We start from the raw sequence: 25,831 nt of genomic DNA, 5'->3' as shown, positions 1-25,831 counted from the left end.
ACAGTTAACAATAGTCACCCCATTGTTGCCAATTCAGCAACTTTCTAGTTATATTGAGCAGTATTTCAGACAAAAATCTGGTATCAGCCAAAATCGGAATTGTTAAGTTGGGCTTTTTAAAAGATCGGTAATTGGCGATCGGCCAGAAAACTACAATCGGTGCACCCTTAAGCTGTGATGAACTCCATGTTAATTGCACTATTTTCCTTATATTGTAACTGGATATTGTATTTCCTGTTGAACAGGCAAAGAAGTTGACCTCCCATGCTAGAAAGATGAACATCACCCTGAGGTTTCTCCCTGTCAGCTTCACAAAGAGCAAAGAAAACTCCACCTGGTTTCTTACAAAGTAAGAAAAACGATCACTAAAAGATAATCAAGCCTATTGTTACACATGATAAATCATCATCACATAGATAAGATGCATTTAGCCAGCAACACAGAGGCAAGCTATTATTTCAGAGTCTACTTTTCTATCCTGTGTACTAATTTCTTCTCTTCAGTTCTTAAATATTTATCTTCTTTTTTTTAAATGAATTGATCTTGTTGTCCAAATCCTGTTGAAACAATTGTGAAATATCAACATAGTGAAGTTTCTCCAGACTGTCTCACGCCGATGTTATGGTATAAAAGAAGAACCAGTTGCTGCTCCTATTGAAAATATAACAGTGGTCATATTCTTGCAGACTTACCTAAACATTAGTATAGACTCAGTCACCCTGATGACATAAAGTCCTGATCCATGTGTTGTTTTGCCACATGATGGCACTCTTGTTAAGTTGTTGGTGCCGACTATGCTTTGATTATGGTGAAGCCCTCTTTTGGGAGCTGCTTTTTCCATGTCTGAAATTTTACACCAGCTGGGGTAATTAAGCAGTCACTGATGTTATTAGTTGCTATTATTTAATTCTTGTAAGCATGCTTGCCCTGTAAAACACATTTATTTGCTTTAAAATACTAGATTGAATTTACTTTCTGCTGACTGTCATTTTAGTGAGCACTGTAAAGGGCAGATGTGAGCTTTAATTACCAGCTTTACCCCGTGTGATGTTGTGAAGACTACGAGATCAAAGACAACAATATATTTCTGTCTTTATGGTTAAATTAAAATGCTTAGAGTTGAGCTGTTTCTTCTCCCAATTCTTTTTTTTATTTCAGAAGTTTGAAGTTATGCTAAAGGTTATCAATGTCACTGTAGGATTTGTCCTTCATACTGATCAGTAATTTTAGATCAGGCATTTGCAGATACTAATCCTGTACAGAATCACAGCTAATACAATTTGTGTGTGTGTGTGTGTGTGTGTGTGTGTGTGTGTGTGTGTGTGTGTGTGTGTGTGTGTGTGTGTGTGTGTGTGTGTGTGTGTGTGCGTGTGTGTGGGGGTGTGTGTGTGTGTGTGTGTGTGTGTGTGTGTGTGTGTGTGTGTGTGTGTGTGTTGCAGCTTTTTTTTGTTAATGTAAATGCTATTATAAAAAATGCTTTGGCTGCAAAAGAAACCCCAGGTTTATTAAATAGACCAAATGTTTGAAGGTGTGCATATGACAATAGGTCTGGATTCTTAAACTACAGCATCACTGGTCGCTTTGAGTGCAGCTGGTATGAATTGTTAGGCAAACACACCAAGAGTCATTAGCTTGAGTCGAGTAAGGAGCTGCCATGTTTGGGATGCTGATGTGATATTTGGGATCGAATCGGAATGCACAATAAATGATAGTGCAAGCAGTGTATTTTAAAATTTGTTTGATTATTTTCTGTTTTTTGCAAAGCTTTGACTTGCAGATTGAAGCTGCATGATATGAGGAAAACACACAGTATGTGGAAGAATTGGTGAATGTTGTTATGACAATGTGATTTAATTACTTTTGTTGAACTGGAATCTGAGGAGGCTTTGGTACCCAGCTGTGATTTAAGATGAACAAATAAGTGTTAAGTGTCATAGCAAACATAAACCCCAATTAGGTTTGTGTATGTTAGGCAGGATGAGGTGGATGCCAAGACCCCTGAAAAGGACCAGTACATTATTTAAGAGAACAACTGTAAGCTGGTGCAGCATAGGATGAGCAGCTCTTCACTTTTGGTGTTTTTCTCCTGTTATTGTCTATATTTTTAGGTGAATGTTCTTTTCGATCCATAAACTCGTGTAATGGTATTTTTGTGATGTCTTCATAGCTTAAATAGAATTGCTGGGTAATTTTAAGCTTGTTTCGTGGAAAGATTCACTTATGTCAAGTTGTAATTCAGTCATTGAGTTTCATTGTTGAGTTCACATTCACAGATTTCTTCATTTCTAACTTCCAAATTTTTTATAGGCCATCCATTGTCTTTCTCACCAGCAGCCATCTACCACTCTTCTTACTGGTTTATTTAAGGCTAAGTCTTTCTACTGTCATCCTCAATTGGGAAAATGGAATAAGAGATGTTATAGAACTTCATCTTAAAGTTTTATATGTCTGGAATATCAAGAATAATCAGAAGTGCCTGTAAAGTGTCTTTCCAGGATATTCTACCCTGCTGTTTTACCTTTTTCCGTCTTTCTTTCTTCAGAATACTGATTCGCTCTTGACTTTTGAAACTTTACTTCAGGGTCTAGTAACAGGTTCCAACTCCATCTGCTCCATATTTTTTCCTAATTCAGTAGATTGATGAATGTGGCAGAAAGTAATTACGGGATCCCCTTGAAGTTTTGGTTTTTCATAAAAGTTTGCCACCAGGAAAATGTTTGAAGGTGCCATAATCACACAAGCAGAAACAAAATAAGCTTAATTACTTTTGTTGAACTGGAATCTGAGGAGGCTTTGGTACCCAGCTGTTTGTTTAGTCTGCTTAATCTCACAATGTCTGACAGAAGTTCTTTTCAACAAGGGTGTTTCATTCACAGGCCAGCAAATGAACATCCAGTCTGGGATGGAAAGGTAGACAATTATTAGCCTGGGATCATGTGAGAATGTGCTTCAGAATGTACCAAGTACATAATATAAGAAGCAGATGTGGGAGCTGTGTGACTGCAGCTGGTTAGCGACATACTCATGCTACGTACCGCCGCTGCCAGAAGAGGATCATTACTGACAAACAGCTGACTGGAGGGCTTTCATGCCTGGCGATGGTGTGTGTATGTGAGTTTGTGTCCTTGATTAAATGTTATATGATGACAATGCAGCTGCTATTTCTTTTGCTTTTTGCCAGCATCTAACTTTAAAAAGATTGTACAAACCATACCGAGATTTACAAAAAGTCACAGACTGGCTCCCAGTTCAGCCTTTTGGAGGATAAGTATATAATCGCTGGCATTTGGCAGAACATTGGGAGTAGTTGTGTTAGGGTGGAATTATGTTTTCTTTTTTTCTGCCTCGGCCTGGCATGGCTGGACATTTTCCTCGTAGACAGCCTGAGTGGACTCGACAACACATTCCAGCAGCAGTAACTGTGGGTAATAACTGAGGATATTTCTATAATAACTTGAGATAATTAGCAATATGAGCTGGTGTGGTTTTTGTGGCTGGCATATTATTTTACTATATATTGGAAATCAGGCCTAATTAACCAGGCTTTGAGGGTCAGAGGAGAATTAATTTTGTTTCCAGTTATTGACAGGTGTTGAAGAACACCACACTGTAAAATTTAGTATTTTGTTGATAGAAGTGGAGGAAAATAGAGCTTTACTCCATTTGAAGATTAACTTTTTTTGCACTCTTTAAAGTATTGAAGTGTCATCACAATATTTTCCTTTTTTTTCCCCCTACAGCTCCACTAAAAAGAAATGATAGCTGTTTTGATTTCAGCTGAAAATTTGTGACAGAAAAGCTCCTATTTACTATCTGTTAAATTGTTTATTTCTTGATTCATTTATTATAAGTACTAAAGTCTGAAGCAGCCTGTTTTCTGTGAACTATCAATAAATATTTAAATCAAAACCAGTACCAGCATCTTACCATGTGGGAGGAGGTTGTCAGTGTTGAGCTTTAATGATGCTTGACGCATCTATCATTACATCATGTCAGCAACCACACCCCTTCGTGTGGACCAAATTTTCCACACCTCTCAAATTTTGTGACTATGTGGACAGTTAAGTTCGGAAAAACATGGTGGACAAGCAGTCTCTCCTGGCGGGGGTTTTCAAAGACAGACATCTTAATGATTCAGCCCATAAAAACAAAAATACCACCAGCACACTCATGGGTGTCACCATGTTTCTAATACAACTGTGTTTGTTTTTTGTTTTGGTCTTGTTTGTTTTAACTTCTATACATGATACAGTTGACATAGGCAGAAAACACTGCCCCCTAGAGTCTGTCTGAATAAAGGCCACACAGTATAAATGCCGCAAAAGTTTTGTTGGCCTGATTCCATGCGATATGTACTTGTGTCAAGCTTAAAAAAGAAAAATGCAGTCTTGCACCTCTTGATTTCTGAATCTTCTTTTTTCTAGAGCAACTTCCACACTGAAGAATGTTGTCAGTCCAACTTGTTAGCACCAAGATGAAGTGCATTCACTCATTGAGATAAGAACACCATTGAACCTGTTCAAGAGTAAAATTAAAAGTCCAGCCACAAACGTATTTTTTGTTACATCCTTAATACATGCATTACATGGTAAAATGCTAAATACAGAGCCAAGTGCAACAAAGGCTTGTATGTTTATGTAGGATCAGGATAACCAGATCAAGATGAAAACAAGTTAACTGTACTTTAGTTTGTAAAGTTCTAAATGACAAAGCAAATGTAAGAATCACATTATCCTGATCCTGCACACTTTCAATAATCATTTTGCAATCCAGTGCATCCTCTCTAAGCCTTATGCCATGCCTAATATGTGGTTGCTAGTGTAATTTGTCAAACTTTCACCAAAGCTCAAGTCAATTTAAAACACATTACATCATTAAATGGACATCTGTTGCCCAAGACACCCTTGTTGGCATTGACATCATGGCATGACTCACTTATTTGCAATGGAAATACCATTATATAAGCCAAGAAAAAACATGAGTACAAAGACTTCACTAGAGTGTCTTACATGTCTTAAATGGCTAGCAAGGTAGTGTGTATGATGGTAAATCTGGCTGTTTGGCATTACTGTCAAGCATAGTGAAAATATCACAGATTTGCAATTATCCCTTGCAGCGGGCAAGCTGTGAAGGCTCACATGCAGATTGTAACAGCCAAACTGTAATTTTGGCACCTCCATTAGACCAATTAATGCAATTTTAGAAAAGCCTTTAGTTTAGTGTTCACATTCATCACAGATTTTATTTTACTTTCATGGCAGCTGAATGATTCAGTCTGATGGATGACTACACAAATTGATTAAAGCGTATAAAATCATATTTCTCCCCCAGATTGGGGCGCTATGAATATTCATCAGCTCACCCTCGTGTGTTACGACCTCTGCTTGCCAAACACTCAGTTGAACTTTAAACAGTGTTCTTAAGCTCCAGCAGACAATATTTTGGCTTTTGTTGGCTGATGCAGGGCAGAGTCTCTTTTAGATGCTGTTGGAGGCAAATCTTACATCAGACTGTCAAACCTAGCCGTTATAATTGGCTTATTGACTACAGTCTGAATGGTGCTCAAACTGAGTTAACCAGGAGTTTTCCTATACTCTGTTTAGCAGATGGAAGTAAACTTTCAGAAGGTTAAATTGAAATAAAAAACTTCCAAACTTGATCATCAGAAATACTTTCTCTTCAGATATCTTTTTTGAACATTGTATAGAATAAGATCATTAACTTCTGGCTCGTTATATTTTCTTGTGCTCCCGGATCCAATGATTCCATGCGTAGAAACAAAAGCCACATAGAGATGACTTTATTCTAACATTTAAAAGTATAAAATCACATTGACAACACAGACACTTCAAACACACTAAAACAGACATTAATTTACCTGAGACAAATAGAAAAGAAGAAGAAAGAAAGGCAAAGACGTCTTTGGAGAGTTGCAGAAGCAAATCAAGTTTGTTCCTCACCTGCACAAATTTTTATAGTAAAGGCATATTCTTCTCTTTAAATTATTCAAATAAGGCATATCTTTGCTCGGACCCTCTTAAACGTTAGAAACTCCCTACAATTTGTTGTCAAGATCAAACACCAGTTGTCACCTTTATCTAAACAAAGTGGAACGGAGCTTCTCCTATACTGGCCTGAACTCATGCTGTTTTATGGCTTTTCACACATCAGTGTGAAGCTGGAACTTCTCCTGATTCTTTACCACACAGACAAAGGGCAGATCAGAAGATTTAGGAGGCAATCTGTTGTAACTACAGGTAACATAAAGGTCAATAGAGCAGAATAAGTTATTAATCCAAAAACTATAATTAGGCTGTTTCAATCAAGACATGTTGTTAATAACTAGGAGAGATCACAAAATAGATTATGTGTTTTACAGATATTCTATACACATTAACAGGAGAAAATCTTGGTATATCTTCAGGAAGCCCACGGCTATAGCAGTGCAGCCAAAGAAATGGCTTGGAATAACCTATGCCACTGTGTCAGCTTTATTAATAATGTAAAGTTTTAAACCACTTCCTATAAGTCAGCAGGGTGTCTGCTTCATAAAAAAAAATAAATAAAAAAAACAATGAAAATTTCGGTCATTTCCCACAACAGATACCTAAATATTCTAAATATTCTTCTTCTCAATATCTATATCATTACATTTTGTACCAATTGGTATTTTTACACCTTTTCTGGAACAGAAGACTCAACAAGGAGTAACTATCTACACTACACCAATGCATAAACATTGGGTCCACACATTGCTTTAATTTCTCCTTTTGCCGTTTGCTTTTTTTTTTTTTTTTTTTTAGCAAAAGTCCTCAAATCCCACCATGTTTTTCTAGTAGCACCCAGTTCCACCAACATCCTGGCATGTGCTTTTGAGAAGAGGAAAGCACAGACTTTCGCATATAGTTCCATTCTTGTTGGATCTGTCCCATCTTTAATCCAGCCAGATGGATTTCAGCTCTTGACTGCCAGATTACCAGTCAGGCATTCTGTTAAAGTGATGATGGCACAAGTGACTCCAATTACTTATTTAATCAACATTGTGTGCTCTTGTTAATGAACTCGTTCATCTTCGTCTGAGTCTGCTTTATTTCTGAGATGGTTTCTGGCACCATCTGTAGTTGGCTCACTAAAGTTTAACAGAATTTGTTCTTAGTTCAACATGCCTAAAAGAACAAAGTTTAAAAAAACATGTCAATGTAATAAAAAACACAATCTCTGATTCTTCTTCTGGTGCAGGTTTCTTCTAATAAGTGTCATTTAATTAGATGTGTTAGAACAGGGTAACAACTAAAACATGCATAAAACTGACCCTTGAGGACAGGAATTTCCAGATCAGGTCCTCTGGATAATCTCCACTAGATGACAAGACCAAAAGCTATAGTCATTGGATTCTAACAGTGTGCATCTTCTCTGTAACACTGGATAAACCTTGTGAGTTCATGGAAAATTACAGCTGATAATCCTCCAAAGTTTTTATAGAGGGCAAGTACTGAGTTGGTGGTTTATTCCCTCTCTGTGACCAATATGCTTTCATGGTATTAGCAAAGAATAACAAAGAAAAATTTCAAAAGATTCACAGGTTTATGTATGAACTTTAAAGTAAATTTTTCAATTTGACCTTTTTCACATCCATCTCACTCTCTTCCGCACATCAAAGATCAGGTTGATGGGTAAACAGACTACGGGGGCAACCCCAGACATCCCTCTGCCCACTGACATGCTCCAACTCTTTCTTGTGGATCCCAAAATGTTCCCAGGCCAGAGGGGATACATAGTCCCTCCAGTGACTTTTGCTTCTTCTCCAGGGTCTCCTCCCATGGGTCATGCCCAAGAGGCACCCTGACACCTTTCTATGCAGAGAAGCAGTAGCTCTACTTTGAGCCACCCTTGGGTTATGGAGCTTCTCATCCTATTGCTAAGAATGAGTTCAGTCAGCCTCCTTGTTTCATGAGGTTTGTGGAATCTGGAGTCTCATTCTTTCAGCTTTGCCCACATTACTGCAGATGAACTCTAGTCTGTCTGTCAATGTCCTGCTCCATCTTACCATCACCCATGAACAAGACTCCAAGTTCTTGTTGACATGTAGAATATCAGTTTCCTGGTAAAATCCTGATTGATGATAACCAATGCCAGTTTCAGTGGTGCTACCAGTTGATTATTATTGCTTGACAGAATATGCAGTAAGCTAACTCCCTCCCACGCACTTCGCAGCATTTTTCATTATGAAAGAATCATGAGAAAATCCCTGTTTGGAGGCTGTATTGGTGGTCTGTAATCAGTCAGTTTGACAGAAGCACTGACCGGTAATTTAGCTTGGGCCTGATTAAGGATGACCTATTACAAGTGTCAAGCAGTGTCATAAATTTTCTGGGAAAGTTGGACTCCTCCTATTACTATCATCTTGTTTTTGTCCCCTTTCACTAATGAGCACTCCCAGAGCTGTTTCCTTTCCTTCTCCCCTCCCTCATTTCAGGATCCAGCTCTAATTACATCATTAACACCTGTAGCTAGATTTGAATTTGCTGTTGAACTGACATCTTTGTTGTGTTTTTCTGACAGGACTGATGATATTGATCACTATGCTATTTCTGGAAAAAAAAAATCTAATATAACTAACTAAGGCCTAGGACTCATAAAAACAAACTGCCAGCTGTCTATTCTTGTCACAAGAGACTCCTAATAATCTTAGCATTAGACTGAGCACATCTGCACTAACACCCACCTGCTGCCAATGTTGAACAAGCTGTGCATTGGTTGCAAACTGATTTGTTGCAAACTGACTGAACTTGGGGAGGATGTTTCCAGCTTTTGCTGGACACTCCAGAATACACTAAAGCCTTCTTTAACGTTGCTGAACTTCTCACCTTCTACTGCAGGAAGCTGTCCTTTCATGCGCAAACATCTTAGAAACTGTTTTCTTGGTTGAGCAATGCCATGATTGAATCCGTTTGCTAACAAGATAATGACGTTAAGCTCATGCACCAGTTTTGAAGCAAACAGTTTTCTAATTAAAGTGATAGGATTTTATTTTAGTCTTCTACTGCTTCGTTTTTATGGCTAACAATCTATTAAAACAAAGTTTTAGAAAATAGGCTTCCTGTTGTAGAATTGATGCATATTTAATCACTGTTCTCATTAATCAAACATTAGCTGTCAGGGAAACAAGTGCAACAAAGCTAGAAAAATACAGTGTTTGTTTTGCTTCCAAAACTTTTGACCATTTTTGTATAAAACGGCCTTACATAACATGTTATGTCAGTGAGGATGGTTTATGATCTGACCTCTGGGTGTAAACTAAAGTTTACTATTCATTGCTTTTCGTTTCCAAAATGATCTATTCCATCATAAACACATTTCACAATACACACATTTAACTCCAGGTTTTTAATGGCCAGCTAGTTTTAGAGATTTGGTGATTAAAAACTGCTTTTTACAGTTCGGAAGTCAGTTAGGAGTGGGTCTCAAAGTCATGTCAGAGTCTTGCACAAGCGTCTAGCATAAAACAGTCGGAGGGTGGAGCTGAGTAGGAGCCAGAGTCAACGGGAGCTCAGGAGATTGAGTGAGGGGAAACAAAAGGGGGAAAACCCAGAGGAGGAAATCAGCCAAAAACATAAAAGAAACATGGATGAGAATATGACTTTTATCATTTATCTGTCTGTTTTTTACATATGGTTTTATTTGATTAGTTATTTATGGAAATATTGGTGACTGTTATGCAGATCTCATGACACTAGTGATTGTTTTTGAAAATAACTTTTCAGAAACAATCAAGCTTATTTGTGCAGCACATTTCAGCAGCAAGGCAGTTCAAAGTGCTTTGCATCATGAAAACATTAAAACACTTGATACACATCATACTGTGAAAACCAGCAAGAGACATTGCATTTTGTCAAGTTCCATTGTTAAAATCAGCAATACACATCAAATATGTTTATCATTCTATCAAGTGTTATCAACGTTGGACTAATGCATCTAAATTGGAAAATTACAGAGCCAGAAGAAATGGGCTATAATTCCCTTGTGTCTCTTTGGAAAGTTAGACATCATTTTTTTTCTTCACATGTTCAGTAGACCTTAAGAGTACACACCTGTTAAAATGTCCAGCTTTTGTTCGAAATAGATGAGGCGATGATAAATGACTGCAAAACATTTTTCAAACATTTTTAATGTGGACCAATATTATCATGGTACTAATGCAGCATATTATTATAATGCTGCCACCGCCATACAGTGGACTCCTTTTTGCAGTCTGGTATTCTCAGATTTTTCTGCGGGACCCTAAAATCTGGCTAGTCACAGATTTTTTTTTTTTTCATAGAGGATATGTTAAATATTTGAAATTCCAAATACCGAAGAGCAGTGCTATTTGACACACTATTGACTGGTGTTTGAAAAGGAGGACCGGCATTTATTTTTCTACCACACTAGTAACCTTGTAAAATTATATTGTTTTATCTTCAGGCAAAGGAAGCAATGAGCAGATGTTAAGAATGTTCACATTTGCAGCCAGTTTATTGCAACTTTAGTTTTACAAATGTCCTTTCTAATTCATTTGGGTCTTTTACAGTTGAATTGTATCGGATAGGGTAAGAATTACTTTTGGGAAAAAAAGGTTTTGAAAGGACGTATCACTGCCTCAATTGATTACATCACAACAACCTAGGATTTTGAAGGGGGTGCTGGGGAGTTGGAGAAGGCCGTAGCTCAGCTAGAGCTTTAACAAAGATTTAAAAAGATCAAGTCTACTTCTTGAACACGTGTGTTGCATTAATGTTAGTTGTTTACATTCTTAAAAGCTTTTTTTTTTACCTTGTAACAATCCATATTCATTCATAAAGACTTAGTTTCTGTTTGAAGAATAATCCCTCTAAAGCAAAAATGTTGTTAAATCCCAGCAGTTTTAGGTAGCAGACAGCTTATTGATAAGAAATGTAGCCCTTTCATCATAATCTCTGCATAGTTCAAAAGCCTTTTTTTTCTGACAGGCATTTTTCCAGTGTGCATGATTGACCTGTTGCACATTTATACCCTAATATTGTATGCCCTGATTTTCCTTAAGAGTTCATATTCTGTGGATGAACTCTGCAGTGTGACCTCTGGAATGCAAACCTGTGTTGTTGAAGCTTCGGTTTTCACTTTTTATGCTGTTTTCTTTCCTTCTTTTTTTTTTTTTTTCCCACCAATGAGTGATGGCGCTTACCCCAGGAATGCATTGTGGCCTTACCTGAAGTGATTGAAAGCTTCTTTGGGCAAGTCCCTTTTCCAAGGAAAGACATAGTTTCCATTTGAGGTAATGACAGAATAATGGTTTCATCACACCTGCTGCTCCACCCCCTGTGTGTATTTGCATGTACAAACATTTACATCTGGAGACTTGCACTCTAGGGTGAAACTCTGCTGAAACAAAGCAAACATCTTTATTCCGGTTACTAAGAAGTGGAAGTCGTTCCATATCTCCTGGAACAGGAAAGGCAGTGCCTTCACCCTCCCCTTGTTTACGCTCCTAACATGCCGACTGCTACTGCTCAGACTCTTATTGCAAACATCTCCCTTTCATTACAACAAAATACTGATAAACACCTTTCATTGAGCATTTTAAACACGCAATCTTTCTCCCTGCCTGTCCAAAAGCCCACTCTGATGGAATGCTGTGTTCTAAATCCATAAATAAATATCAAAGCTATTTAAATGTAAGAGCTCATGAAATATTACTGTTATTTTTCTCCATTATTTTCTATTTAAGGTTTTTTTCTCTGTTCTCCTACACTGTTGCTCTCTGCTTACATTGTATAAGAAATTGCATAAAGATAAAGAGTAGAGCTGGTTTTCCTAGACTGATAACTTTTTATTAATTGACATTTTAGAGGTCCCTATGTCTGATTGAGTGGAATTGGATTCTGACTCTGTGGTACTGCTGTGAGTTTTACTGCTGTAGCTGAAATTGATTGTTGCACTCAGGCGTGTATTCAAATAAACTTGAGTTGAACTGTAACATGTCAAGAAGATGTGCAATTGTGATATTGCTGTTGAATTTTGTGATCCATATTTGGTTGAGATGAGCCTATCGTTACCTAATCATGTTATTTATTTCCAATCAATATAATGTTCCCTTCAGTTTTAAAGCTTTCGCCTGAAGCCAATATCATCTGAATCTAACGTGGACAAGGAATGTAGAGTGTGTCAGATTTGCTAAATATCCTATAAACATGTAAAGTGTAATACTTGGAATATAATGACCTCATAAATAATTCACCTAACCAGCCATTTGATATACACTGAAATATCAAGGACAATTTCAACTCAGTACATTGGAGAACTTTCAATGGAACTGATCAATACATTAATATTGTGAACAAAATAGATGAAAAGAGGTGCACCAGTTATGTTTCCCTTGCTTACTAAATTCACTAGTTGTATTAAGTTTTTCTTTAAAAACTGATTTATATTATGTGATCACTTCTGTTAAGATCCCAATGCTCTACCTGGCAATCCAATGGACATGTCAGCTATCTGAACATTGGCCCTCAACTGACTGCATGGTGTCAACCGTAAAGCCTCATCCAGAGGGGATTATAGTGTAGGACTGTTTTTCAGAATTTTATTTCTGCCCCATTAGTTGCAGTGAAAGAAACTTAAATCTTCTACACAACAAGACATTTTGAAAAAAGAATGCATGCTCTCAATTTAGTAGAAATAGTTTGAGCATGGTCTCTTCCTGTTCCAATATGGCTGCACATCAGGGGACAGAGCAACGTTCATAAAGAGATGGGGAATCAACTTTGGACTAGAATTGCTTGTCAGCCTGATTGGACATCTTTGGGATGATAACTCACCTCACTAATACTTAAAATAAAACACTTTGATTAAGTTTCATTCGGTAACAACATCATCACTGAAGAGTGTAGTTAGAACAACCTGACTGGTGCTTAATATGATGTGTTTGCTGATCAGAAAATAATTGAATTAAGTGTCTGATAGGTTCATAGTTGTTTAGTCGATCATGCTGGTTACCAGCTGCCCTTCCATCCTTAGTAAATATATAAATAGTCTAAATAAAAACTAGATAATTTAATCATTGTGTTATTGGTCTACAGTGTTCCAACTAAAAATGAAAATAAAAGTCAGTGTGCTCTGTGGATTTTCTACTCAGAGATGTTAGAAAATATTTTGCAGGCATGCTTGTTTCACCACTTCACCGATCCAAAAGCAGAATTCTTGGATTCATCTTTAGTAAATAATGGCAGCTTCAAAGACAGCTTATTGATCTCATTTTAGAGTCTTGAACTTGTTTCCAACAGGAGACCACATTTCTCTCCCAACTCAAACAGGGTTGATACCTCTACAAAGTGAGTGTGCAGAAATTTAATGAATAAAAAGAGCTACAAAAACAAATATCTCAGATCAAAAGAAATCTCTAAGCTATGCTCTGAATCTTTCTTAGAGAGTAGTGAAGCCGTAATAACAAGCCCTTGTATGTGGCATGCAATTATACTTTTTCATCTTTCTGAGGTTGTGCTTGATCTCCATCTCATGGATTTCATGCAAGGCCTTGCTCTGTGTACTTTGCCAAAGAAAATGGTTGATGAACCAGCTTCATCTTTAAATATAGTAAATTCTGTGGCTTTGGTCAATCAAGTCCTTGTAGTTATGTTCAGCATATGTAGTAATTGGATTGTCACACAAGAAGAACCTGCTGCTTTATTTGAACCAGAAACATTTAGTCTTTTCAGTCTATGTGGCAAAATAAACTTTCAGTGTTGTCTTTTTTTATATTGACATCTTGTGAATTTGTATGCTATCTGGAGTAGTTTAACATATTATTAAGACATTTTTATTAAAAATAACATAAGCTTATCCCTATCTTGTTGTCAATTGTAAACATTTATAATGTATTTCTTTTTTGGCTGTTGCAGACAACTTGCATATGCTTAGAGGATTTTTTTTCTTAAATACCCTGAAAGCTAAACTCTGTCCATCTTTACATGCTAAAGTGTAGCTCTTAAAGAACTCAACATTTCATGATACACGTGGCATCATGTATATCACATGTATGTCCTGCCATTTTGTACAATTCTGAAACAGAAACAGAAGCTTGTGTTGTCCAGGACAGATTATGGTCTAATCAGTTGAGTACTACAATTTAAATAAGGGAAGTTGCGTTTATATTAACATTTTATGGTAGTTTCACAAAAGCAGGCAACAAGATGAATACTTTTTTAAAATTAATTCATATTTTCTGCATCCTATTTAGGGAAAAGCAATTCCTGTGGCATCTGAAGCTTATATTTCCTCAGAGCAGCTCAGAGTTCAGTCAGAGGAGGTAAGTTATACTTTAAAATGACATATTTCTGGTTTATTTCTCAGATATTATAATACAATAATGCTGATAATATGTCTGTGATTTGATTTGGATACTTTTTTGGCTATTTTTTTCTTCTAGGGTGTCTGACAGCCAGACCTTGATCCAGATCTTGACTGCTTATATTCACCCCACAGAGTCTGATCCTGTAATTCGTCAAAAGTGAGATTTCAGCTTTTCTTTCTTAATTCTTTGGGGGGTTTTTTTACACTAATGAATATTAATTACATGGAATTGCCAATGTTATCAATCAAATTTTCCAACAAAATTTCTACACGACTCAACTGAGCTTAGATTTTTACTTCAAGCAATTTTCCCCTTGATATATATTCTAAATGTCATCTTATTGTGTAAAGTGAATTTGCCATGACAGATGCAAAAGCTTAACAGTGAGATTGCAGGTTTTGAAATGTTACTTTGGCTTGAACAATCCTCAAGCTTCAGCAGAAAATTTATGGAGAAAATGTAATTTAATCAAGATCTGTTCTAATCCAGGTCTTGATTAGAACAGAAAAAGAAAATATACATAAGGAATACAAGAAAAAGCTACCCAAACCAACCCTAGCTCTACCTTGTTAAGTTGTGATTCAACTATGACCAATCACATTGTTTTGGAAAGCTTAGTTCAGTTTCACTAGCCACACCTCAGCATGATTACTAACAGACCCTTAGAGTCAAGAAAACACTGAAATGGAGCCAGTCTGAAAACATGAAGTAGGTTAAAACATCTCAAGAACAGGGCTACATGGCTGCAAGAATCAGAGTACAGTAGAAAATACTTCAGTAATGGAACAAAAGTAACATGTCATGCCCCAGTCTGAAATTCAAGTAGAAATGACCTGAGTAAAATAATCTCTGTTTTGCTTGCATTGAGGCTCAAAAATTTAGAGCTAGGAAGGTGTTAGATTGGTCAAGGTGTTAGAAGAAGGTAAATCGGGTAGCCGTCTAGTAGTAGCAGTGGAAGGAGATGTAAGACCCAAAGGAAGCATGTGTAAAGAAAAAAGAATTGGACCAATAATTGAGCCTTGAGGAACCCCACAAGAAAGAGAGGCTGAGGTGGACAGACACATTTCTGTATTAGCACTAAATGGTCCATCAATTCAATAATAATGAAGCCAATCCAGTGGTACACCTTAAATCCAACTCATTGTTCCAAACAAGAGGTGAGAGTTATGTGTGAAATGCTGCTGTAAGATCTAAAAGTACACAATTCACAAAACTTCCAAAGTTTTTTGCTAAAAGATTTCAATAAAAAAGCTTACCAGCGCTCATATTGGGCAAGGTAAATGTTTAAAACCAAACTGTAAAATCTCCATCATCCTGACAGTGCCCAAAAATAGATTCAATTTGGTACATTTTCCAATATCTATAAAAGGAATGGAGGTTTGAAGATCTATCTAAATTTAGAACAAAGTTAGGGATCAGAGCTATTTTTTATTTTTATTTTTTTTTACCAAAAGATTTACAATTGGAGGTTTGATATATTTGACAGTAATATAATGTCGTGTTCTTTAAACCGTTCAGTCAAAGTTAACTCTTGAAGAGTTGAATAAGGCTTGGACTGTGTTGGTTAGCATTCCCTCTGATGCCGTTCAGGAGGGGCAGGGAGCGAAGCAGAGCAGAGCTTGGAGAAAACATTAAGCAGAAAAGCAACAAAAAAGTTGTTTATGGTAAACTGAGCTTACGATATCTAGCTGAGAGCACAAGTAGTACACTCCAGTGTGTGTAAACCGTCTTTAAGAGGGAAATTCCTTCTTTGTTTGGAAACTGAATTCCCAGCCTTAGAAATATCGGTCAGTGTGTTTAGGTTTCTTCTTTGCGTTGCTCGGTCAACACTTTGTGTTTTTCTCCATTTCTGTGACTATATAAAACAGGTCACATCAGTCTAAATCGTATATTTTTGTTGTTTTTTACTTTTTAGAATAAATCCCAAATAGAGATTTTTTTTTTACAGTTATTTAAGTTTTTGTATGATTGCGAATTTCTGTTTCAGATTGAAGATGTATGTGCATCACCAATTCGAACATGTAAAAGTTTTCATGAAAGCAGAGGGGAGAAAGGCTAACTCTGTGAGGTGAGACTTTTTTTCACTTTTTCTATGTTTTCCTTTATGGTGTACTTAGATTTTTATTTATTTTTTTTATCTTTTTTATCCTTAAGTAGAGATCCACATTTCTTAATCATAATGAAGTATTTCATGCAATTTAGAATGCAGCTACACTTATTTCACTTTTCTAAAAAAGCTTTGAAACTGTTTTTAAGTCATTTCATCTTTGTTGTTTTCAAATAATTCCCGGAGCCTTTTAACGACCACAAAAAACATCCTAGAGTCACAACACTCATCCCACGCCCTGTTCGTGTGGCCGCACTGACCGTTTGATCAATCTTACTAATCTTGAGTGATTTACTCAGTATGCTTGAGATCAAAATAGGCAGTTTATGGACATGATATCACTGCCTTGTAAATTCCAGCAAACCTACGCAGAGCTTTGGCAAGAAGGGTTTAACCGCATCAGGTTCTATTTTCTTGCCTTTTTTTGGTGAGATTCTAGGATGGATGTGCTTTATCTTTATCCGAAATCCACTTCCCTTACATTGTCTCCAAATCTTCCCAGTTTTTGTCTTGCCTCTTCTTTTCTCTTTGTAATATTGTGCAGCTTGATTTCTTGCTTTTTTGAGCAGATTAAAAAAAATGAGAGTGCGTCGATTACGACATCCATTTACCTCACCCAATTTTAGCCTCTTTCTCTGCTTTCCATTTCCGTTTTGTCACAGAGTGACTGATGATCATAAAATGTTCATAACCATTATCCTTGGCCCAAATGAAACGTCATGCAAACTCCCATCCCATTTTTCATCTTTATAATACGCACAGATACTCGCTTCTTTTGTTTGGCCCTGTGGGCTGGGCTGCACTCCTATTTCCAGGCTATAAATTATATTTCCTGACAGCATGGTTAAAAAAAATGATTGAAAGATGAGTGCAGGTATTTGCCAAGATTTAGCACAGGCTGTCAGACTGTCATGTTTTGCTTGCTTGTATTAACACTTCAGAACAAAGTCCTGGTCTTATGCTGCACCTTTACAGTGTTACCGTTATAATAACAGTCATTAAAAGCTCATCTCTACCATGAAAAATTACATGTTGTTTCATTAAATTGCTATGCCAAGCCTATAATATAAAAGCCATGTTTTTATTTCTCGAGAAAACTGTTCTGCATCCTTTGAAGACGATGCAGTTCAGAGTATTTAAGGGATAAAATCCCACCAGCTGGAGGCATGTCCAGCATGAGTCGATATCCTGGCTAGAGATACACACAGTGACTGAAAACTGCTCTAATTTTCCATCCTGTGGTGTAAAGTAGATATGCTTTAAAATATTACTGCCACATTCCCACATGGCTGGCCCATCACACAAACGGCAGCAAAGTAGAAATAAACGGTGGTTATGAATATCCAGTCGGTTTTTCTTAGATGTATGATGCCCACATGTTAAAAAGGATCAGGCAGTGTTTCTTTTAATAAAGGTTTTTGGGGATCCTTTCACGAGATTATCTCAATAGTCTGCTTCAATGTTAGTGTCATCACACCACAGGACATGCCTCGAAAATTAAGGTCTTGGTCTCTGAGTACATTTGCAATCTGTAATCAGTGTTTTTATGTTGCTTTTGGAGTTTTGGCTTCTTTGTCTCTGAGCGGCCTTTTAGCCCGTTCCAGTATGAAACTCATTTCACTATATATAATGACAGCAATTCTTCACAAGATCTTTTGCTTGACAGACTGCAAAACATACTCGTATAGAGAGACACAAGAATGTCACAGTGCAGACAAAGATCGCTATGGATTTCTATAGCTGTTAGCCTTGTTTTTGTCATCAGAGTTGGACAGCAAGTCTGGAAAGAATGCTTAGTGTGTGTCAGGCTAAGTCTACGGTAGAGAGTCATTAAGCGTTATAAATCATTCTTGTCCTTTTTCTTTTTACTTTGGATGACTACAACCCTTTCCTGCCCCACCTTAGTATCTATCAGCAAGCAGTTGAATAACAGCAAATTGAGTTAGTAATGAATATTAATGGGCCACATTACAATGAACATCATGGGAATTACCTTACATTAACTCTGCGTGGTTACATAAGAAGGCTTGGCCACTGATTAGACCTCTAATTTGAAGTTGGGGCGCTGCAGAGTGACATCTCGTCCAAAACAAGTCTAAAACCTTTTACACCCAAATGGGCTAGTTCTTCTTGAAAACTGCTTTCCATGAAGAAAACCCTTAATTTGGCTTGACCTGCTGATTTAATGAAGTCATGGATAGTGGTGGTAACTGCTTCTAGGAGGTTATTCACCACAAAGGGCATGACTGCATGTTGTTGTTGAACGACTTCGAGAAATATCCAAGAAAGAAGTTCTTGTGCTTAACTAAACATAGCTGTGTTAGCAGCATCCTCTTACTGGAAAAGAAGGCAAGCACATCAAGAGTACCATTCACACATTCCTGGATATTTGTTTATGTAATTTTTTTCATGTTTGTTTTTTTTTTATTTTATTTTATTCCACTGCCGTGATCCAGAGGATGCCTTCTCCCTTTTTCCCTGCACTTCTGCTTTTCCTCTCAGCCAGCCAAGCATCCATGCCTCCTGATGTGTCAGATTTACACAAGTTGTTTTTACATTTCTGGCCGAAAAAGGAAACACCTGTCTGTACTTTGTTGTTTTTTTTTGTTTTTTTTGTGTGTTTTTTTTGCTTATGCCAATGCCCTGTGAGACAGGGATGTTTTTGTCCCGTGTAAGCTGAGCCTTCTCTTACATATTTGTGGCCAACCTTTTCCGGAGCTCGCTCATCGGCTGTTGCCCATCTTGCCCCAAAGCTCGTATTTATTTCTGCTTAACAGATGCTTCCTATTCTCTCCTGATATGATGGTGTGGTGTTGTTATTGAAATTGTTCTAAATTTACACGAGAGAATATTCCATTAACCCTTGTGTCTAGAAATGGGGTCCAACCGGCCCCACACACGTAAAACTTGTATCATTTGCCACAATCCTCTATGTTTGCCTCAGTCCTCGCACGCACAAGGGTAAAGTTATGTGTTTAGGTCACACATGAAAAGCATGATTCTGCTTGGATTATTTCTGCTTTCTGTCACTTTCTTCCTGGACATCAGAGAACTAAACCTTTTATAGGTTTGCTTAAAGAGCTGCTGCTTGTAATAAGGATAATATAAAGGCATGAGGACAGGTTTATTGTGCATGTTTGAAAAGCCTGGAAAAAAATGGAATTTTCTCAAGATCATTTTTGGATTTGTAGAAGTATGGAAGGCCCACAGGGAGTTTGGAAAAATACAATCTTGTACAAGACTGTCAGACCTCTTTCAAAATGTGTACAATCTACAAAATAAAAACACGTCCTAAGCTCCCTGTTAATGCTGGAAAGGAGATGTGTAACAACTGAACAGGACCAACCGCTTTGACGTCTTTCAGTCTGGTTTCCGTCCTCACCACACAACTGAGACCGCCCTAGTCTAAGTGTTCAATGATATCCACTTAAAGACAGACTATAGATGAACCACTGCTGAACCTCAGTGCAGCATTGGCACTGTTGGCCATGACATATTATTGAAGCAACTGGAGAGCTGGGTAAGACTCTGGTACAGTAAATACTTGACTGGCTCCAGTCTTACCAAAAGAACAGGGACTTCTTTGTGTTTCTACAGGTAATTCAGTGTTTCTTCAGTCATTACATCTAGAAACTACTGAACAGGCTCAAAATCTGGATGCGGTGATGGACTCAGACCCCAGCCTTCATAGACACATAAAGACAATTGCAAAGTCATCCTTCTGTCACCTGAAGATTTCAGGAATTAAGGACTTGTCCCAGCAAGATCTAGAGAAACACATCCATGTTTCTCTAGAAGTTAGTCGAAGTCATTACTGCAACAGTGTCTTCACAGGCCTCCCAGGCCTGTGAATTGAGAGAAGACACTGTTAATACTGTATTACTCAGTAAATTAGTACACCAAGTTGACCGTGGAAATGGAATTTGTTACAACAACGATCTCCCCCACTTAACACACTTTCTACTCTGGTTACGTGTATTTACATTTTAAACTGGGACATAAGTAGGTTTTTACATGTGCCCTGTCACATGTGGTACCAGCTTGTGAACAACTTTTGATTTGTATTTATTCAGTATAGTAAAAATAATAATAAAAGAAGGGTTGATTTGTTTCTTCCTTTTTATACCCTGTAATCTCTGGGGGGGGGGGGGGTTACAGGGGTTTGAGCAGAACGGTGGAGAAAACAACAAAACCTCCCCATAAGAGAGCATTAGACTCTTCTGTTCATCGAGAGAACATTATATAGACACCAGATGTGTGCATGTTCTTGGCTGAACTGCACAGCTTTGTATGTGGAAGTGGACAGAGGTTTAATAATCTCATTGACACCACAGGGAGGAAAAATCTGCTTTCTTTTATAGTTGTTTACAAACAAGGATGCAGAAAAAAATTTATGACTTTTTTTTTGTATTTATTCGATTTTACCCATAAACTTAATGTCATGGACATAATGGGCGCCTTGTAAGCACATTCTAAGTATAAGTTTCTGCTTTTGCTTGCTATTTTTACTTTTTACACACCGTCTTCCTGAATTGACTCCAAGCAGTGATCTTAAAACTTTATGGTTTTTAATTTTGTTACATGGAAAACAGTGTTATTATTGAGAGATAAACTTCACATTTTTATGTTGTGTTAGCATTGCCACTTTGGCAATTTGACAATTTCCAGGTGTTTTTAAATCTACATCAGCTGTTTGCAGTAATTTGACATGGCCTGTTCAGGGAAGTTGCTTTCTTTTGGAGGGCAGTTTCTTTTAAGCTCTTCTTCCAGTGAAATTTCATTTATGGGCTTGTTCTAACAAAGCTCTTGGACTGACTTTAGAAGTGGGATGTTCCTTGGGTAATTGTGTCTTTGAGCAAAGCAAGCAGGAAGTCCAAAATCTTTTCTATACTTGTACCTTACCTTCAGAAATGTTTACGTGATTAAATAGGCAAACATATAGATAGATATTTATAGCAGGCATGTAGTCAAGACTGGTTTTTCCTAGACTACTTCCTCCAAGACTAAGACCGAGGCTGAGTCATTCATAGCAACATTTTTTGAACAAAAATATAAAAATTAATGTAAAAACATCTAATTACTCTCCCAAAATACCAAAGTATTAATGTAATGAATGTCAAAATAAGCTAATATTTCAAATGCAGTCACATTTTGATACACAATCTCTAAACTGAATTAATGAACTTACATTGTACAAAAGTTTAATTTAGAAAACCAGTAAGAGAGTAATGAAGATTTGTCAAATCAGACTTGGAGTCAACGCCAGTTCTTTCAAGACCAAGACCAAGATGGAGACCGCACCCTCCAAGACAAAGACCAGGAAATAACAGCTCGAGAACGATCACTGATGTATATAATACATCCTAAATTAGAGCATGTCTCCTATTTATCCAGTGAACCGTTTCGTCCTGTGATTTATGAAATTTCTTGACTGAGGGAATCATTGATGTCATCTTCTGCAGATGGTTGCACAAGGGTGGGGAGTGCTGCCCCATGTGCCTTAGTGATGCTGCTAAGTCTTGGCCAAGTACTGCATCTGTCAATATGTGATGCCAGAAAATGATATTCATTTGGCTGTTGAAAATTCAGATCTTAATTATCTATTAATCCTTTGATTATTGTCAGCAATCACTTAAAAAAAGCTGTGCCTTCTGCGTCTTGTGATCATATAATTTACCTAGCATGCTGTAATGATATTGCGTTGTAATCATGTCTTTGCTTTGCTTGATTCTCTCTGTGATCTGACATAGGTACCACGAGTTGGATGTTGAGAAAAGCCTCAGGGATAACCTGAGTTATAAAACAATCATTGAGTATCCTGTACTGCATGTTGTTCTCAGAGATCACTGGAAGGACTACCCACTCAAAGGACCAGGTAACCAAATCCCAAATCATATATTTGATGCAAACTTTGGTTAATGAAAAACAAATTTATCCACAGCTGCATTTGGACTAACACTCAGTGCCAGTTTTTAATAGGATATAGATTTTGATACAGTTAAGTCTAAACAAAGGGAATTTGTACAGTCCAACATGAGTCAAGACCCAGAGCAGTCCCAAAACACCGAACTCTCTCGGCTCTGCCGATTCCAACCCCATTGTATCATGTCCCGCTTTCTCCAGCTGAGGCTCTAAAACACTCTGTTCCCTTATTTTTCTCTATGGTAACGCGTTAACCCAACGGAAATGAGTGTGCTCTGCTCAGGATCATGCACACCAGCTTAACCTCGACAGAAACAGTAGCCAAAGAGAGGATCAAACACAGCTTGCTTATTCGACTGTGACTTCATGAGCTCTGAGAAGGAGAAAACAGGATATCGGTCTTTGTTTCCCCTCATTTTCTGCTCGGTTTCCTCTGCCCCTGAAGTGTTTTAAAGTCTAGAGGTGTCAGTCGCGTGAAAACACTGCTACATTCCATGAAAATGGACGCTCATTGATGGATTTCTTCTCAGGTCTGCACACGGGAACCAAATTGTGTGTAGAGCAGTTCAGTTTTGTGGTTGTAAAGTAGAACACAAGCCTTGTTTCATTACGCTGTCAGAACAAACTGTCCACATGACAAATGAGGTAATTTTAGTCCAAGAGTGTGTTTTCAGTGATAAGCCCCTGGTACCATGTTGTTTCCCTATAAACTTTGCCATAGAAACATCCTGATAATTACCCATGCCAAGCTCAGGGAAGCAGGGCAGGAAGTGATAACACACAGTCAGATACTGTGGCAGACGATAGATTCTTGCTGAGAGACTGGCAGTGTATAAACAGAATTCAACTTGTATCTGTATTCAGCATGTGAAAGCTGGTGTCTGTGAATAAACTGGGTTGAAATGTTGGTATTTTAAGGATCAAAAAGGCAGTAGTGTGCCGATCGATCGGCCACCGATCATAATTGACTGATTTCTGTGAAAAAGTGTGTGATCGGTGATCGTCGATCACTGTCTCTTTTTGCCGATCACCAAAACCGATCACATTTATCTCACTTCGCAGCCTGCATGTGCAGCTCATCTCCTCTTTCCTTCACACTGCGCAAGCGCCCACCAACACATCCTGTCGTGTGAAACTATAATGCTCTGAGAGTGAATGGAGATGTTTGCATGTTGCGGTGGAAAATTACCTCGGGGGTGAAACACGTCAAAATGCATCAACACAACTAATCTAATATGCTATTTAAAAAACAAGCACTTGACGGAGTTTGGCTATATCGAGGCTCAATGCAGGAAAAAAGATCAGTGATCAGCCAGAAAACTGCAATCAGTATACCTCTGATTGTGTCATTATTTTAAAACTATTCATTCTACTTTTTTTTTTTTATTATTGATACATTCTGTTAAAGGGGCAGTAGTACATGTTTTACATGGACATAGTATCATTTTACAGCACAGTAAATTAATTGTCACTTTTAATTGTTATGAAAATGCAATATATATCAAATATGACTTAAAAAACATTTTACTTTTTGATTCAACACCTTGAAATTGGGCTTATGCTGCTTTAAAAACCCCTGATATTTCTGATACTCCGCCTCCAATAAGTTATCACAACATGACTTCTCTATTAATCCGTTAACAGCATTGTTACCAGCGTTGCACTGAGAAGTAGCTTGTATAATGAGCTCAGCAGATTATCAGTTCCACAAGGTGTTTGCTAATTACTGCTGGCTAGTCTGAAGGAGTGGAATGGGGTTCTCTCTATGAGGCAGAAGCTCAGTAGCTTGGAAACTGCAGCTCAAGGGAGCAGCTGCACCTTGAAGGTGGTGCTAGGTCCAACCAGGCGTTTTGGACATTTGCACAGTTGCTATGGGAGAGGAAATAATTTCTGAAACATGAATTAAAGAATCAAGGCAACACTCCAGGTATGTTTTTGATGAGGGAATAGTATTCCAACATGATGTAAAGCTCAAAAAAGTTGATTTTGCATGACACTGCTCCTTTAATTAAACTCCAGTTGTGCTCCATGTTTATGTTCTTTATGGAGATTATTGATCATCTGCACACATGACCAGGCAAGAATCTGTTCTACTGTCTGCAGTTAACATAAGAAACACTGTTATTGAAAAGTTGGCTCATGTCGTTTCAGCTGAACCTGTATCAGCCCGTACAAGTTCTGCAACAAGGTGTGTTTCAGGGGACCAGACAGAGGAAGAGGAAGAGGGGTCCCAAGATTTACAACCAATACAAGGGTCTTGTGCTTCGCAGGAAGCAAACATTCACACAAGAACCCAAGACATAACTCCTGAAACAGAACCACCGCTGCAGAAAAAGGCCAAGAGGGGCACAGGAGAGGAAGAACAAGAGGAAGGAGAGATTGTAGACAGCAGTGATGAAGAGGAGGAAACTGGCAGCAGGGATGAGTGTTTAAGCAACTACCTTCCTGATGATGCCTCGACTTGTAGAGAAAGTGCTGAAGTCACAGTGACCGAGGAGAATCCTGTTAATGAAACAGAATGTGTTCTGACTCATCACATTCAGCTTGGAAATGACTCAGCTGCAGCTTCGGACAGCTGTCAGATGGAGTGATGATAGAGAGGATGCTGTTAAACTTAGTGACGAAGCAGATCTGGCAGGAAGTAACCAAAATATGACTCTATTCGGCTCATTCATACAGACTGTGTTAAGAAGAAAGAACAAATACATTATTAGATCCAGAACCATGTGTTTTAAAATGTTTTCGCAAATAAAATTGTTCTTTGAAGTAATTGTTTTGAAGTCCAAATGTGTTCATGTTCAACTAATAAGCAAGGAAATATACACAGCCATCAAATTTTCTTAGAAATGTTATGTTGTGTCATGAAAGAAGGGGCTAATAAACCTCAAAGAAAGAAAATGCCTATTTATAAAGATTAAAGAGATTCCATTCCGCTTAGCATCCATTAGGTAACATGTCCCTCCTGTTTCTTTTTAAATGAAAACTAAGACAAAATGCCAAAAATAACTCTGTGCTCTTTGAAGTTCCCAGCATCCCCTCTGTGTCCGCTTCGCTAACATAATTAGGCTCCCTTTTCCATTTACTAATAAAAGTTAATGTTGACATGTTCACTTTTCTGACACCTCTGGGTGTCTCCCAGTGTGAATGTGCTTGCCCATGTGGAGCCTGAGCATGTAACCTTTTCTTAGCTAATGCTAGCTTATTATGACAACAGGCTGCCAGTAATGGCCGTCACTGCAGGCCGTCACAGGGGCAGTTTTTATGGACCTGTTTTTAAAACCCCTGCTAACCTCTTTTTGACGTTATCCCCAATGGATGGGGTTCTCTTTGATGTGTGGCCTGAGGTGATGCATTTTCCACCCTTTTGCAGTTGCGGTGTTGACCTCACATCTGTGCGTCCTTGGCCCACAAACTGACTCAGATCCACAGCTTAG

General features: G+C 37.8%; 1 protein-coding gene across 1 annotated transcript in view; it reads left to right on the top strand.

The window, feature by feature from the left end:
* The window catches only part of znhit6 (zinc finger HIT-type containing 6), a 28,605-nt gene extending 3,438 nt beyond the window's left edge, over positions 1-25,167 (top strand). The window contains exons 5-10 of the mRNA XM_014967234.2: positions 246-349; positions 14,255-14,323; positions 14,444-14,524; positions 16,356-16,436; positions 22,226-22,350; positions 24,549-25,167. Coding sequence (XP_014822720.2) covers positions 246-349; positions 14,255-14,323; positions 14,444-14,524; positions 16,356-16,436; positions 22,226-22,350; positions 24,549-24,988 — 900 coding nt within the window. The 3' untranslated portion in view covers positions 24,989-25,167. The remainder of the gene's footprint in view (positions 1-245; positions 350-14,254; positions 14,324-14,443; positions 14,525-16,355; positions 16,437-22,225; positions 22,351-24,548) is intronic.
* Positions 25,168-25,831: the final 664 nt, after the last annotated feature.

The sequence above is a fragment of the Poecilia mexicana genome, unplaced genomic scaffold (genome assembly GCF_051168715.1).
Source record: "Poecilia mexicana isolate PSO_F unplaced genomic scaffold, ASM5116871v1 scaffold_4, whole genome shotgun sequence".
NCBI classification, from domain to species: Eukaryota; Metazoa; Chordata; class Actinopteri; order Cyprinodontiformes; family Poeciliidae; genus Poecilia; species Poecilia mexicana.
The sequence above is the reverse complement of the archived record's forward strand: the minus strand, read 5'-3'. Positions and strand labels throughout refer to the sequence as shown.